General features: G+C 44.2%; 3 protein-coding genes across 4 annotated transcripts in view; 2 read left to right on the top strand and 1 right to left on the bottom strand.

Moving 5' to 3' along the window:
- The window catches only part of LOC310670646 (uncharacterized protein), a 306280-nt gene that overhangs the window by 69782 nt on the left and 219853 nt on the right, over positions 1-16645 (bottom strand). The gene's annotated exons all lie outside the window — the stretch shown is intronic.
- On the top strand, positions 489-2395 carry LOC310672213 (TBC1 domain family member 1-like). The gene has a single exon (XM_083429030.1). The coding sequence runs from the start codon at positions 617-619 to the stop codon at positions 2255-2257; it is 1641 nt and encodes a 546-aa protein (XP_083285156.1). The 5' UTR covers positions 489-616; the 3' UTR covers positions 2258-2395.
- On the top strand, positions 3017-7881 carry LOC310670780 (uncharacterized protein). Its single transcript, XM_083426541.1, has 3 exons — positions 3017-3042; positions 4673-4884; positions 6861-7881. The coding sequence occupies exons 2-3, from the start codon at positions 4752-4754 to the stop codon at positions 7676-7678; spliced, it is 951 nt and encodes a 316-aa protein (XP_083282667.1). The 5' UTR covers positions 3017-3042; positions 4673-4751; the 3' UTR covers positions 7679-7881.

Here is a 16645-nt window from a genome sequence, read left to right as displayed (position 1 = left end):
AAGTTTGATTTCTGATCCCTTGAAGAACGGGTGAGGCGGAATCCACTGGCTTCACGGTTGGGAGGAGACCATTTGTGCTGTGCATAAAGGGCATGATGATTAGGGCCCAATCTGGCATTGAGATCCCCTCCTAAAACTACAGATGCCTTTGGGTTCAGCAAAATAAGGTCAGTGGTATAAATTTCCCTTTCAACCCACAAGTCTCTGATCTGAGATTTCTGCCTCATCTGGGTCACATCAGCGTTAATTACCAACAGGGCCTGGTGGCTGAATTGGATTAACACTTGAAATGGCACGTAGGGTAGTGGAGACTAAGACCCCCAGGCCCCCTTTCGCTCTTCCACGCTTTACCCCTAGATCTGCACCAGTTGAGAATGAATGAAATCCTGTTTCTCTGTTTGAGAAAGAAGACCTTCCCCCAGAGAGCCCCCTCAAGGCAAATGGATCTGTAGGTGATATCTCAAGTGAGCTAGAAAGCCTGTCTACTGAACAGTCTGCAAAATCAGCTTACCAGGGATTTAGAAGACGAGCTAATACTCTGACCCATGTGCCAACCGAAAGCCAGGAAGTCTCAGAACCCACTGAAGCATCTCCGACTGTTCCCCAAAGGAAACTTATGAGGTATCATTCGGTGAGCACAGAGACTCCAAACCAACAAAATGACTACAAGCCCAAGTCAAGTGAAGTGGCTTCTATCCACGAAAGCCCTGTGAGGACCCGCCGGCATTCATGGAGACAACAGATATTCTTAAGAGTGGCAACCCCACAGAAAGGATGTGATTCTACTAGTTGGCACGATGAATACTCTGAGTTAGGCGAGCTTCCACCCAGATCACCACTGCAAGCAGTTTGTGAAGATGGCCCCTTTAGGGCAGTAAAAGAAGAGAGGAAGAGGACACCCAGAGAGCTTCGGGAGCTCTGGCAAAAAGCAATTCTGCAGCAGATACTACTACTTAGGATGGAAAAGGAAAACCAAAAGTTGCAAGCTTCTGAAAACAATCTGCTAAACAAACGTCTGAAGCTTGATTATGAAGAAATCACCCCATGCCTCAAAGAGGTAACGTTGGTCTGGGAAAAAATGTTGAGTACGCCAGGAAGGTCAAAGGTGAAGTTTGACATGGAAAAAATACATTCTGCTGTTGGAAAAGGAGTTCCTCGCCATCACCGGGGTGAGATCTGGAAGTTTTTAGCTGAACAATACCAGCTTAAGCCTCAGTTTGCAAATAAACAGCAACCAAAAGATACACCTTACAAAGAACTCCTAAAGCAGCTAACCTCTCAGCAGCATGCAATACTTATTGACCTAGGCCGCACCTTTCCGACGCATCCATATTTCTCAGCCCAGCTTGGAGCTGGGCAGCTGTCACTTTACAATATCTTGAAGGCCTATTCCCTCTTGGATCCGGAAGTCGGCTATTGCCAGGGCCTCAGCTTTGTAGCCGGTGTGCTGTTGCTTCATATGAGTGAAGAAGAGGCTTTCAAGATGCTCAAGTTCCTTATGTTTGACATGGGCCTGAGGAAGCAGTATCGGCCTGACATGACAATTTTACAGATCCAGATGTATCAACTTTCTCGACTTCTTCATGATTACCATAGAGATCTCTACAATCATTTTGAAGCACATGAAATTGGACCTAGTCTGTATGCTGCCCCCTGGTTTCTTACCATGTTTGCCTCTCAATTTCCCCTGGGGTTTGTGGCTAGAGTGTTTGACATGCTGTTTCTCCAAGGATCAGAAGTTATATTTAAAGTGGCTTTAAGTTTGCTGGGAAGCCATAAGCCCTTAATTCTGCAACATGAAAACTTGGAAACTATAGTTGATTTCGTTAAATGTATTCTCCCAAATCTGGGTTTGGTACAGATGGAAAAAACCATAAACCAGGTATTTGAGATGGATATTGCCAAACAGCTGCAAGCTTATGAAGTTGAATATCATGTGCTTCAAGATGAATTGATAGATTCTTCTCTCAATGACAATCAAAGGATGGATAAATTGGAAAAAGCCAACACCAATTTACGTAAACAAAACTTTGACCTCCTTGAGGAGCTGCAGATGGCAAATGGAAAGATCCAAAACCTAGAGGCCATGGTTGATGCTTTGCTCAACAATGAAAGCAAGCTGAGGCAGACAATTCTCACCCTAGAACTGGAGAGGAAAGCACTGCTGGAAACGGTAAAGGAGATGCACATACATTCAGCAAGCCCCAGTGGAAAGCCTCTGCTTACCAGGCAAGAACATATGGATTCTGCTAACTGACAGCTGCAGACATCATGGAGGAGGCAAGTTCAACACAGATAAGAAGGGAAGAAACATTTTCTGAAGCCGCTGTCTTTCAAAGGTGTCCTTTGTATTGTTCACGCCTTAACTTTGAGCGAAACAAAGACTTTGCACAAAAGAGATCTCTGCTGGATTCAGACCACCCGGCCACATTCCAGGAGAAAAGCTAGGTCACTTGATTGTCACGCAGTTGCATTGTGGGTAATTTTTGCAGGAGCAAGAGCTTCGCATTGGTTTGAGATGGTAACTGAGTCTCCTTCTGTGACGAGGGAGAAGGTGCTGTACCATCATGTTCCTGCTCCTCTGTTCTAGCGAGGAGACTGGGAGAATCAGTGCAGCGTGGTCAGCAAAATGTGAATTCCAGGCAAGCAGGGCTGCCATCACTTCAGCAGGGGAGACTTCCTTTCACTTGTCCGAGGAGAGGAGAGGGGAACTGTTTCTCCTGCGAATCCGGTTCCCTCAGGGCCAGGTGGGACTTCTGAGATGGGGAAGCACATGGGGCTCTGTTTCCAGGTTGGGGTTCTTCAAGTGCTTGTCAGAGGTTTCTTTTGCTTGCAGGGCAGATTCTTTGGGGAATCAGCTACTTGGGGTTGTAAAGATTCCTTGTATACTACTGGTATACACAGAATATTCAGAAGAGTCACTCTGCATCACTTCCACTATTATTAGTAAAGTACTAGGGCGATCCTGTTGGGATTACAAGATTACCGATGGCTTCGCTCACAAGGGTCATAGGAACGTGCAAGCCCACTCACCACAACAAGGTGTTGATCCAGCGAGTGAGAAATACATTTTTGCTAATTTAACCGGGGACAAATACCACCTATTCATCGTTTTCATGTAGTTCTCCCTCAGTAAAGTACATGCAGAAAATTTCAAATCTATGATAATAATAATAATAATTTATTATTTATACCCCGCCCATCTGGCTGGGTTTCCCCATCCACTCTGGGCGGCTTCCAACAGAATATTAATATACAATAATCTATTAAACATTAAAAGCTTCGCTAAACAGGGTTGCCTTCAGATGTCTTCTCAAAGTCTGGTAGTAGTTTTTCTCTATGACATCTGGTGGGAGGGCGTTCCACAGGGCAGGTGCCACTACCGAGAAGGCCCTATGCCTGGTTCCCTGTAACTTGGCTTCTCGCAGGGAGGGAACCGCCAGAAGGCCTTCGACACTGGATCTCAGTGTCTGGGCTGAACGATGGGGGTGGAGACTCTCCTTCAGGTATACTGGGCCGAGGCCGTTTAGGGCTTTAAAGCTCAGCACCAACACTTTGAATTGTGCTTGGAAACATGCTGGGAGCCAGTGTAGGTCTTTGAAGACCGGTGTTATGTGGTCTCGTCGGCCTAACTTCCAAATCTAACTTCCAAAGCCTTTCCCAGTCCGTCATTAATTTATTACATCTCACATCCTTTGCCCATTTTATCATAACACATTTGACCTGGTCCTCTTTAGTGTCCCATTCCAAAAGCTGTTTGTTCATTTTTGACAGCAGTTTTGTACTACTTTCTACTATTTCTCTCTGCAATCTTGACACTTGATAACTAAATCGTTTCTTTTTAGGATTTTTTAAAGTTTCATTTAGTTGTAAATATTGTAACCAGTCTATTACATTTTCTCTTACTTCTTCAAAGTCCTTTAATTTTAACTGGTTGTCAATTTCTGTTAACAGCTCTTTATATGTCGGCCAATTTAACCTCATATTTACTTTTTTCAAAGATAATGCTTCTAATGGGGAAATGCTGTTTTCTGTTAAAATAAATCTTTATATTTCCCCCCAAACTTTAAATCTTTATATTTCCCCCCAAACTTTAAGAATCAAGTTTCTTATTATGACTATGAAAACTTTTATGAACTTTTGCCTTATGATACCATAGATAAGCATGCCTGGCGTTGCAGTCTTCAGGCTTGGGGACAAGATGGTGACTGGTTTTTGCACCAAGTTCTATTCATAAGCCCCACTGAGTTCAATGGGATCTATTCTCAGGTCTCTATTGTGCAGACCATGCCGGCCTTACGAAGTGGGGAGAGGAATAAACAGAGGAAATTGGAACCACTGGAAATGTTTATAAATGGGGTTTCTGTTGGGAAGGGGCTGCCCCATTTGTGCTTTTCCAGGGGCAGGAGAATCCAGTGAGAGCCAGTGTGGTGTAGTGGTTAAGAGCGGTAGACTCGTAATCTGGTGAACCGGGTTCGCATCTCCGCTCCTCCACATGCAGCTGCTGGGCGACCTTGGGCTAGTCACACTTCTCTGAAGTATCTCAGCCCCACTCACCTCAAAGAGTGTTTGTTGTGGGGGAGGAAGGCAAGGAGAATGTTAGCTGCTTTGAGAGTCCTTAGGGTAGTGATAAAGCGGGATATCAAATCGAAACTCTTCTTCTTCCCTGCAGGGCCTCTGAGGCTCCATTTGCTTCTTCCTCTCTCCCAGGACCCTGCAGCTTGTTTTGGCTCCTTGACTCCTCAGGAAGGATGAAAGAGATGGATCCTGCAAAGCTAGCGAGGATGGAAGGGGGAAGATGGACGGTTGACCTGGTCAGGTTGTCTCCTGCATCCCTCCTCACAACCTCTGAGCGTTCCTCTCTAGGGCTCTCAGAGAGATCTGGTGAGTTCCAGGGGAGGGGAGATGGGGACATGGAGGGATGGAGCCAGAGAGGTATTGGGGCTTGCTCAGCCTGGGGGTGGGGGGAGGCAGGCGGGCGGGTGGAGATTGAGAAGGTGAGCACCTTTCTGGGCTCCACCACCTGCCTGCCTGCCTGCACCTTTTTTATCTGCATGCAATTTGAGCTAGGAATACATCACAGCTCCCCGGCCACCACGATGTATTGGCAGCTCAAAATGTCTAATACCAGTGCCGTGACCTGAATGCCCTACCAGTGTCAAAAAACTTACTGCTCCATCACACAGCAATAGAAGCAACGAACTCTGCATAAGGAAGTCAAGGAGGAGAATCGTGGGATCATGGACCCTCTTGGTAAAGCTCCCCATTGGATCATAAGATCAGTTTTGATATTCCATACATACCTCTATGTGATGAACCTCCACTATATGGATGGAGACCAACAGCACCTGGGATTCTCACATCCCCACCATGAACCCTGAAGAGGAGGAGATCAACTGTGAATGTTCTTTGTCTAGTCATGCCTTTTTAAACAATGACCAGGTTTCTCTGAACTGCCCAGTAACTTCGATGTGTTCCTCTGCTAATTCAGAGTGTTAAATCTGGATATGAAAACGTCAAATTCCCCCCCCCCCAAGCGATCCTAGAATATAGCTCCCTTTCTGTTCTTCAGACATAGAATATTCTGCCAGCTTTAACTTTTCAATGATAGTTAAAATTCTGTCACATGACTCTGGCAATCTTTCTTTTCTTCATTTTTTAGACCAAAAAAGTTTCTTATTAAATTGCAATGACATCTTCTAAATTTATAAACTTTCTCTAAATTGTGAAAAAATTCTCTGGCAGTAAGACATCTGCCTTAATACATTTTATCACTTCAAATCTGTATAACACTGTTCTCATTCTCCTATTCCACTGTGTAAATTTTCCTCTATGCATCCTAAAAATTACTTTCTACTTTTCAATCTGCCTTTAAAAATTGTTTCTGAGAGAATAATTAAGAGTACCCTGGCAAAGTGGTCAAAATGTTAATGTCAGTTTCTGAGGTAAAACATGTCACTTTACAACTCTGCACCTGTCTTTCTGGAATATTCGTGGTTTTCTGGATTTTATGGGCCCCAAACCCATTTTCTGTGGTATTTATATGTGTGGAGGTTGTCCCGGGTTGTTTGACCCTTGAAAAACGTAGCTTTTTTTTCTTCTAGAAAAGGCTCCACAAGATTCTCTGTTTAGAGTTTATACAGAACACATTACATTACTTGATATACTAAAACACGTTTACAAGTGCTTATATCTAATAGATCTATATATCTATTCTTTATTGATTTAGACTATTTCTACATTTATCCCATTCGTTATTCAAGACAATAAGCTACACTCAAAAAACCAAAATAATTCAACATCAAATAATACTGCTACATTAGGTATGAAGAGGGAATTACAAGTGCTTCTATCTGTATGAGACTTTACAGACTTTTTCTGAGGCACATAGCAGCATAAAACAGGCAGCAGGTGCTCTCACAGAACACCTCTCTCTCTCTCGACAGTTGAGAACAGACCTAACTGAAAAAAACGGCCTTCTGGAGTGACAGTCACCCTTTCCATAGCAACCTGGAGGCAACATTCACACACAGAGTTGTTAGGGAAGTTGAGGTAATTTCTGTCAGGTTTGGGTTTCTGTTTTAGCCTCTGCCCGTTTTTTAAAGATAAGACCAATGTTAGAGTTGGAGTGGATTTCATGATTGTGGCAACAAAAATCCATCCTAGAAAAGAGCCAGAATTTCTGAACCTCTGGTTCTCAAAAATACGTCTGTGAATGCTGGTCGACAAAGGCCATGACCTCTGTAGAAAGACCTCATATCTTCTGTTCTTCCTCTTTCACAAATGTTCATTAGCATTGTTTAATAACTGAGGGCTCCATTTCTTCCTGAGGATCTAATTAGTTTCTGTCTTTTTTGTAGGTGGTGATGAATTGGAAATGCAGAATGGGGGAGACCATGACAAAATCCACACAGTGGAGAAGCCATATCAAAATTGGGAGTATGGAGAAAGCTCCAGTCAGAGTTCCCGTTCCCATCAAAGAACTCACAGTGAGAAGAAAGGCTATCATTGCTCAGAATGTGGGAAGAGCTTCAGTCGGAAGGACAGTCTCACTTCCCATCACAGAATTCATACAGGGGAGAAACCCTATCAGTGCTTGGAATGTGGGAAGAGCTTCAGTCAGAGCAGCAGTCTCATGTACCATCAAAGAATTCATACAGGGGAGAAACCCTATCAGTGCTTTGAATGTGGAAAGAGCTTCAGTCAGAGCACCCATCTCACGTCCCATCAAAGAATTCATACTGGAGAGAAACCCTATCAGTGCTTTGAATGTGGAAAGAGCTTCAGTAAGAGCACTCATCTCACTTCCCATCAGAGAATTCATACAGGCGAGAAACCCTATCAGTGCTTTGAATGTGGAAAGAGCTTCAGTCACAGCCACAATCTTGCTTCCCACCAAAGAATTCATACAGGGGAGAAACCCTATCACTGCTTGGAATGTGGGAAGAGCTTCAGTAATAGCAGCACTCTCACTTCCCATGAAAGAATTCATACAGGGGATAAACCCTATCAGTGCTTGGAATGTGCAAAGAGCTTTCGTCACAGCCACAATCTTGCTTCCCACCAAAGAATTCATACAGGGGAAAAGCCCTATCACTGCTTGGAATGTGGGAAGAGCTTTCGTCACAGTGGGCATCTCACTTCTCATCACAGAATTCATACAGGAGAGAAACCCTAGCACTGCTTGGAATGTGGAAAGAACTTCAGTCACAGCCACAATCTTGCTTCCCACCAAAGAATTCATACAGGGGAGAAACCCTATCAGTGCTTGGAATGTGGGAAGAGTTTCAGAAGGAGGGCAGGTCTCATCCACCATCAAAGAACTCATACAGTGGCACCTCAGGTTAAGAACTTAATTCGTTCTGGAGGTCGATTCTTTTTTTTAAAAAAAATTATATTTATTCCAATTTTAACAAATACAGAAAAATTTGAAAAAGACAAAATACAGTAAAAATAAAAAAAGAAACAAGAATAGAAAAAAATTTAAAAGTACATAAAAACCACACCTCCACCCCAAGAACAGGAAAAAAAGACAAAAACATTTAAAAAAGAAACCCTTCCATTTTTCACAATCCCATCCTTCAATGACTTGTTTCCTCGACCTCCTCCCACCTCCCTTTTTGTATTCCAGTTAATTAAGTCAGCAAATTCTTTCCATCTTTCACTGCTTACTCACTTATTTATCTTAATCCATTTAAACCTTATCCTCCCATCAATATCTAAAAAATTATCTATACTCCAATCTAATAAAAAAAGAGAAATAAAACCTTAACTCTTATACCCTTAAATCCTAAAATCTCAAATCTTTATCATGTTTCCCCTAAAGTCGTATAAATTCATTCCACCATCTCCCAACATTCCTTAATTATGCAATATTATACTAAATACTGTTTTGAAAATTCCCAATCTTTTCCCACCATCTCTTCTCCCTGGTTTCAGATTTTATCAGTCTTTTCTGCCAATTTTATCAGTCTTTTTGTCAGTTCCATAAAATTCATCAACCTGGTGCTCTTATGTCCGAGGCTCTTAACTTTTCTCCCTGTTCTGTCTGCGGATTTCTTTCAGTACCTAAAATTAAATCCCAAAGGGCTTTCTTCTCAGCAGCTCCTTTATCCCATTTCAACATGTTTGCCCATCCTCCATGTTCAAAATTGTAATCCAAAAGGTGTTCCAAGGCATACTCCACAGTCCCTTAGAGGTTACGGAGCTCCACTTTTCCGAGCTTTCCCGCAGTGCCTCCCTCCAACAAAAAGTCCACCCATCTTGCCTTATTCAGTCCAAGCGGGGCACTGTCTCTCCAATCCTGGCTCTCAAAGTTCATCACCTCAAACTTCAATTTGTATCCATCAATTTGGTTCACTGGGGCCAGGGCCTCCACTTGAATTTCTTCTTGCAGAGCCGAGACAATTTGTTCCGTCTTCTTCTCCAATGCTTGCCATTTCAAAGTTGGTTCCACATCCCGAGCAGTTCCTGTTGAATTACTCACTTTTTGTTCCAAGACAAATACATTCTGTTCCAAGTCAGAAACACTTTTTTCACAAGTATCCACTTTCTTTATCATCAAGTCTGCAGGTGCTCCAACAGAGCATTTATTTTGTCAAACATATTCCCTAGAGCTTCTTGTTTTTCCATTCTTATCTTAAGACTCTTCAAGGCCAATTATTTCTCAGCCTCTGTTTTTGGTGGAAAGTTCCACTTCTCAAATGTAACAGTTGCAACAGTTTCTGAAGCTCCCTCTATCGGCAACAGTTTCTGTTTTTTATTATTTCAAGTCAGAATCCAGTAACAAAATTACAATTCAACTTTTCTTCTTTTTAAATACCACAAAACCAGTGTGAAAAAAATATATATCTCTATTCAACCGTCCATCAAGATGTGTTCCATTCCCCGTTGTTATTTTTTCAAATCGTAAAACTTTTTGACAGCCCGATCACAGGCTCGAGACAGTGACGAATTAAGTTGTGTTCCTCACTCTCTTGCAGGTTTAAAATCGTCCACAAAAAAGTACCCCCTCTTCCCCTGCTTCCAAGGGGGGTATTCAGTAACTTAAATGGTGAAAATTTAATACTTTGCAAAATACTTTTCCCAGGCTTTAGCTTACGACAGCTTTGCTTTGATCTTTTTACAAAACAGAAGGCGGACTTCCTGTTTAGACCTTCACGTTCAAATGCCAAATTAAAATGTTTAGTAATCCAATTTTCTGTTTACTTACGAATATTTACTTCGAGTCCAAATGTCCACAGGAAAAGTTGGCGCTTTCTGGCAACAGCAATGCGGCTTCACTCCTTGAAAGTAGCGGTTGATTCGATGTACCACGCCGCTAACCCCACGTCTCCCTGCGAGTAGGGGAGGCGCAAAAGGTACCTGCCAAATCCCAAGTCCACGGGCTTCTCCCGCCCGTGGTTTTTAGCGGGTCTCCGCCTCGCCGTGGCGGTCAGACCCTTGTTTCCAGGGAGCAGATTCCTCCGAGACGGAGGAAATCCGCCATTACCAGAAGCGCCAACCCGGAAGTCCAGGAGGTCGATTCTTAACCTGAAACTGTTCTTAACCTGAAGCACCACTTTAGCTAATGGGGCCTCCTGCTGCTGCCGTGCTGCTGCCTCACGATTTCTGTTCTCACCCTGAATCAAAGTTCTTAACCCGAGGTATTATTTCTGGGTTAGTGGAGTCTGTAACCTGAAGTGTCTGTAACCTGAGGTACCACTGTACAAGGCATGAAGCGTATTAAAAATGTGAAAACAGCTTCTCTTCCAAGAGGCGTCTAGCTTCCCATGAAGAAATTCATGTGATTGAGAAGGTGGTTGCTGAGCAACTCCAGGCATGTCTGGAGGATGGGGACCATTTGGATCCCTTCAAATCGGGAATCAGGCCTCATATTGTGGTCCCGGGCCCTAAGGAAGTTAGATTGGCTTCAACCAGAGCCAGGGCCTTTTCAACTCTGGCTCCGGCCTAGTGGAACGCTCTGCCTCATGAGACCAGGGCCCTGCAGGATCTGATTTCTTTCCGCAGGACCTGTAAGACAGAGTTGTTTCGCCTGGCCTTTGGCCTGGAGCCAATTTGATTCCCTCCCTCTCTTTCTTTTTTTCTTTCCTTCTCCTCCTGCGTTGAGGCTACATTTTATTTTAATGTTGTAATATTTTAATGTTGTAGTTTAATTTGCTGCCAAGGAGTGTGGTGGAGTCTCCTCCTTTGGAGGTCTTTAAGCAGAGGCTTGACAGCCATATGTCAGGAGTGCTCTGATGGTGTTTCCTGCTTGGCAGGGGGTTGGACTCGATGGCCCTTGTGGTCTATTCCAACTCTATGATTCTATGATTCTAATTTTGTTTTTAAGTTGTAATCATTCAACTTGTTTTTATTATTGCTTGTAATCCACTCTGAGCCCGGCCTTGGCTGGGGAGGGCGGGGTATAAATAAAAAATTATTATTATTATTATTATTATTATTATTATTATTATTATTATTATGTTGAAACAGAAACTGCCTTGGTTGTGCTGGTCCATGATCTCCGGCGCGCTAGGGACAAAGGTGAAAGCTGTTTCCTGGTTCTGCTGGAGCTCTCAGTGGCCTTTGATACCATTGAGCATGACATCCTTCTGGACCGTCTACAGGAGCTGGAAGCTGAGGGTTATACAGAGGTTCCACTCCTCCCTCCTGGGCCATGTTCAGAAAGTGGTGGTGGGGCATTAGTGTTCAGACCACTGGGCTCTCACTTGTGGGGTGCCTCAGGGTTCCATCCTCTCCCCCATGCTTTTTAGCATCTACATGAAGCTGCTGGGAGAGGTCATCAGGGGGTTTGGGCTAGGTGTTCATCAGTATGTGGATGATACCCTGCTCTAACTCTCTTTTAAACAGGAACCAGTGAAATCAGTGAAGGTCCTGTGTGAGTGTCTGGAGGCGGTTGGAGGATGGATGGCAGGTAACTGATTGTGGTTGAGTCCTGACAAGACAGAAGTGCTATTCTTGGGTGACAGGGGGCAGGCTGGTGTTGAGGACTCGCTTGGGCTACTGCAACACATGCTATGTGGAGCTACCTTTGAAGGTGACCTGGAAACTACAGCTAATCCAGAATGCGGCAGCTAGACTGGAGACTGGGAGTAGCTGCCGAGACCACATAACACCGGTCCTGAAAGACCTACATTGGCTCCCAGTACGTTTCTGGACACAATTCAAAGTGTTGGTGCTCACCTTTAAAGCCCTTAACAGCCTCAGGCCAGTATACATGAAATAATGTCTCCACCCCCATCCTTCTGTCTGGACACTGAGGTCCAACTCCCAGGGTCTTCTGCTGGTTCCCTCACTGCAAGAAGTGAGGTTACAGGGCCTTCTCAGTAGTGGCACCCGCCCTGTGGAATGCCCTCCTACCAGATGTCAAAGAAATAAACAACTGTCTGACTTTGAGATGACATCTCAAGGGAGCCCTGTTTAGGGAAGCTTTTAATATGTGATGAATTATTGTATTTTAATATTTTGCTGGAAGCCACCCAGAGTGGTTGGAGAAACCCAGCCAGACGGACGGGATATAAATAAATTATTTTTATTGTTATTGTTTTAAGCACTTTCCCACGCAATATGGGAATCCACATCCATCTGAAGTTCAGGAGCAGTTGGACAATTCCCAGATTCTGGGGATCTACATTTGGGGCCATCTGGTAGAAAACGGGTAACTGGGTTTTATCATGAAGAGTCAGAACAGTGTGTCCATAACTTGCAAAGGGCGAGGTGAGTGCTTTGCTGTGGTTCCAGAACAAATCTCAAGCAGTTGACCAACTACAGTCCCACACACACGTACACAAAAAACAAGACAAAATGCTGACCGTGTAGAACGGAAGGAGGTCTTCCAGGAATGCCTCCAGACTCTCAATATTTTGTGGCACTGAATCACATTCCAAAATATTAGACTAGGGACTCAGCTACATTACTCAAAAAACTGTGTTTTGAATGCATCATAAGCAAGCAACATGGTTTTTAAAAGCAGTGGCAGGGTGGCATAGGGCATTTGACACTGGTGTTGAGTGCTTCTTCTTCCAGGTTCCATCCCACCCTCACCTTTGGGAGAGTCCAAAAAGGAAAGAATGAAAAGCCCATGGCAGAGGCACAATTCTGTCTTAACACCGAACCAGCCATACCTGTGGGATTTTGTAGATGCTTGACACAGGTGACACATATCTAGAAAGATCAGCTTCAGCATCTTCAAGAACAGCCAACAGGTTATTCCTCTTCCCACAGTCATAGTTTGGAATGCCTGTGTGCCCAGTAGAGAGCAGGTCTAGCAGGGCATCAGAAGTCATCCTTGCATTAGAATAATGGTCATAGATGACATAGCTGAGGGTGACGTTGGGTAAGAGCCTGGGGTCCTGATTGATTTCACGAATGGCAGCCAGGAAGGACAGGACATTCCAGAATTTCCCACGATAGCCACTGGAATGAAAAAGTGCCCTACATTGAATGAAAACGTTTCTAATTCTTGCTGTATCTAAATTCTCAGCTGTTTGCAGCAGAGAAAATAAAATGAGTCCACCCTGAGATGCTTAACTACTTCCATTAGCGGCCTGTAGGAGAGAGGAAAGGCCCATCAGCCTCACTGAAAGTGGACTGACACCATAGTGAAACTGTGACCACAACTTTGACCATCATGAACATTTCATGAGATTGCGTTTCAGCTGTGTTTACGGTCAGCTGCAATATTTACCCCATTTTAGGTTTGGGTTTTTAAATGCTATTTTCCACAATCATAACATTCTGAAATGCAGCGTACTCATTTTCAGTCAGGACTTAAGCATCAGCTGCTGCTGCACCTCAACTGAGAAGCACCTAAGTTCATGGTCCTGGCATATGGGGGCAACTGGAACCTATGAAATCAGAGTGCGCCCCCAGACAGTCAATATTTTGCAGGAGGGATTCCAGCGCATGGCAGAAATTTGTTTTCCTGCAGTTAAAGATTTCTGCCATAGTGCAAGAAAGGCCCCTTTTAAAAATGGTTTGCAATTTTGAAAGCTACACAAAAATGCACAGAGAAGTGCAGAATGATTAAATGATTAGGAGGAAGGCATGTGAACCCCTCTTATGCAAATCTGGGTGGATATTCCAAGGAATATTCACTGTTGTATAATCTCCCAGCCCACAAATAACAACTCCAGCGGGTGCAGAATGCTGCAGTAAGGCTCCTCACGGGGTCTCTGCCATGGGAGCATATTCACCCAGTTCTTTTCCAGCTGCACTGGCTCCCAGTGGAGTACAGGATCAGATTTGAGGTGCTGGTTTTTATCTTTAAAGCCCTTCACGGCCTAGGACCCTCGTACCTATGGGACCGCCTCTCCTGGTATGCCCCACGGAGGACCTTAAGGTCCATAAATAGCAACACCCTAGAGGTCCCAAGCCCTAAGGAAGTTAGATTAGGCTCAAAAAGAGCCAGGGCTTTTTCAACACTGGCTCTGGCCTGGTGGAACACTGTCTCATGAGACCAGGGCACTGCAGGATCTGATTTCTTTCCACAGGGCATGTAAGACAGAGTTGTTCTGCCTGGCCTTTGGCTTGGAGTCAATTTGATTCCTTCCCCCTCTTTCTTTTTCCTTTCTCCTCCTGTGATGAGGCTGCATTTTAAGGTTTTAAGGTTGTATTTTAATCTTGCTTTTAAGTTGTATTCATTCAACTTGTTTTTATTATTGCTTGTTAGCTGCCCTGAGCCCGGCCTTGGCTGGGGAGGGCGGGGTATAAGTAAAATTTATTATTATTATTATTATTAAAGAGCACCACATAATCAAGTAAATCAGGATGAATGCTGAATCAGCAGGGTCTCTGGAGAAGCCTGGAATCAGGTGGAGAGCATTATTGTTTGGTTGACTGATTCATTGACTGAATCAGAAGCAGGATGTCACCTCACATTCCTCTCAAAAATGGGGTCCATTTTAGTGGACTCAAAGGAGAACTTTGGACAAATCCCTTGAGTTTTCATGTGAAGTAAAGGAAAGGGGAAGGGGGAAGAGTGATGTTGTGTCAGGCGTGGAGAGTTCTCCTCTTCGTTTGATAACATCACAGATAAGAATTAACAAGCAGTTGATCTATTTATAGTTCTTTTATTACAGCACCATGTTGCAAGCAGAAATACACAGACTATTCCCTGACATGTTGTGATCATTTGGGTTGCCCTTTTTTTAATTTTGATGCCGTCAATCATGGTATCCTCCTGAACTGACTTAGTGAGATAATAATAATAATAATAATAATAATAATAATTTATTATTTATACCCCGCCTATCTGACTGGGCTTCCCCAGCCACTCTGGGTGGCTCTGAGATGGCTGTCAGAGGCACCATATTACAGTGGTTGTGTTCATATCTTCAATGTCATGTCCAGAAAGTGACTGCTCCTCACCCCCACCCCAGCATTTGTGCTATGGGGTGCTGCAAGGTACTATTCTCTCCCCAGCGCTATTTAAGATCTATACGCTATTTAAAATCTATATGAAGTCATGGGGTGCGGTCCTGAGGAGTTTGGGAGCAAGGGGCCACCAGTATGCCGATAACACACAGCTCTAGGGACATGGGTGGCACTGTGATCTACTGAGCTTTTGATGTTTAACAGACCACTGTATTTTTATATTTTGTTGGAAGCTGCCCAGAGTGGCTGGAGAAACCCAGCCAGATGGGTGGCGTATAAAATTATTATTATTAGGGATCTAAGACAGTGATTAAAAGATCCAGAAAGCACTACCAGAATTCCGCTTTGAGAACGTAGATATTTCCCCCTTGTATACTAAACCTAAGCCAAAAAGACACCCTTCTCCTACCATCATTTTCCAGGAAAATCCTGCAGAATCAGCCCCAAGGCTCATCTGTTCCAGCATTCTCAAGGCGGCCAACCAGATGCACATGCAAAACTGAGAAGCACAAGAACTCTTCCCCTACTTGAGATTCTCAGTTGCTGGTACCCAGAGGCAGAGTGCCTGTGACAGTCAATAGAGAACATAGCCATTATGACTGGTAGCCGCTGAGAGCCTCATCATCCCCCAATTTATCTGCCATTGGTATCTTCTTATGTTCTTAAAGGCAGGTACCAGATAATGGGAAAGGCCCCAGAAAGTAACTGGAGATGAGTTACTGAGTTACATGGAAATGGTAGCAAGTGGAACACCAGGAACTCCATCCCCACAAAAGGTCTTACCAATAAAAGCTGGTGGAAGGACAGTGGCTAAAGATAAGGGAGGATGAAACATATTGAGCTTCTTGGGCTTGCTGGTTGGAAGGTTGGCGGTTTGACATTGCTCTGTCCCAGCTCCTGCCAACCTAGCAGTTTGATGTTGTTTTTATTTTATTTTTTATTTGATTAAAATAAATAAATAAATAGGCTGCTAGTTTGACAGTGATTTGAATGGTGCCTGATGACTGGCCAGGTGTTTTATGAATGGAAAGGTCGGTGGAAGTGGTCTACCCTTATCTACGGATGCGCTTCGGATAAGGAGACGAAAAGGGACAGTATAGTAAAAGGGGTGTCAATGGGGCAACGTTGAGGTACGGTTTAAGGTACAGTGTCCCGTTTGTTAACGAAGAAATAGTTCATATAGTTCTCCTTACAAAACTTCTTGCAGTCCTACTAGTGTACTCTGTTCATTACTATTCCTTTTTCAAATAGTTCATATAATTTGCTCCGGTCTTCTAAGAATCTCTGTTTCCCGCAGGTTTCGAATCCTTCCAGTTAATTTATCCAATTCTGCATAGTCCATCAATTTCAACCCGCCATTCTTCTTTCGTTGGTAGTTCTTCTTGCTTCCATTTTTGTGCCAATAATGGCCTGAGCTGAGATTCCAGCCTGGCAAGGGGGTGGACTAGATGACCCCCGGGATCCCTTCCAGACGATCCCATGCTTCTAGTGAGGAGTCTCCTGCTCCTTGGGGTCTTCTTCGCCCCTGCCAGCTGCTCCTCCTGCTTCTGGCATGGGGGGGGTGGGGGGGGTCGCAGCTCAAGGGGGTCTCCCAAATGAGGCATGGGGGGGGGGGCTCCTGACATGGAGAAGGAGCGAGCGGTGCTCCGCTTGTGCTCGGCTTGCCAAGGGTTAAAAGGCACAGAGCTGGGTTTCTAGAGAGGACAGGAAGTGGAGGCGTGGGGGGGGCAAGGTCCTCCCGAGCAGAAGCCCCTCCCTCGCCATTCCC

Source organism: Podarcis tiliguerta (assembly GCF_965153285.1).
Source record: "Podarcis tiliguerta genome assembly, chromosome: 2".
NCBI classification, from domain to species: Eukaryota; Metazoa; Chordata; class Lepidosauria; order Squamata; family Lacertidae; genus Podarcis; species Podarcis tiliguerta.
The sequence above is the reverse complement of the archived record's forward strand: the minus strand, read 5'-3'. Positions and strand labels throughout refer to the sequence as shown.

What these genes read in the sequence shown, in the direction of transcription:
- LOC310672213 (XM_083429030.1), top strand. Translation starts at nt 617, where the DNA reads ATGAGGTATCATTCGGTGAGCACAGAGACTCCAAACCAACAAAATGAC.
- LOC310670780 (XM_083426541.1), top strand. Translation starts at nt 4,752, where the DNA reads ATGAAAGAGATGGATCCTGCAAAGCTAGCGAGGATGGAAGGGGGAAGA. An exon ending in AGGGCTCTCAGAGAGATCTG is followed by an intron (nt 4,885 to 6,860) that starts GTGAGTTCCAGG and finishes TCTTTTTTGTAG; the next exon opens with GTGGTGATGAATTGGAAATG.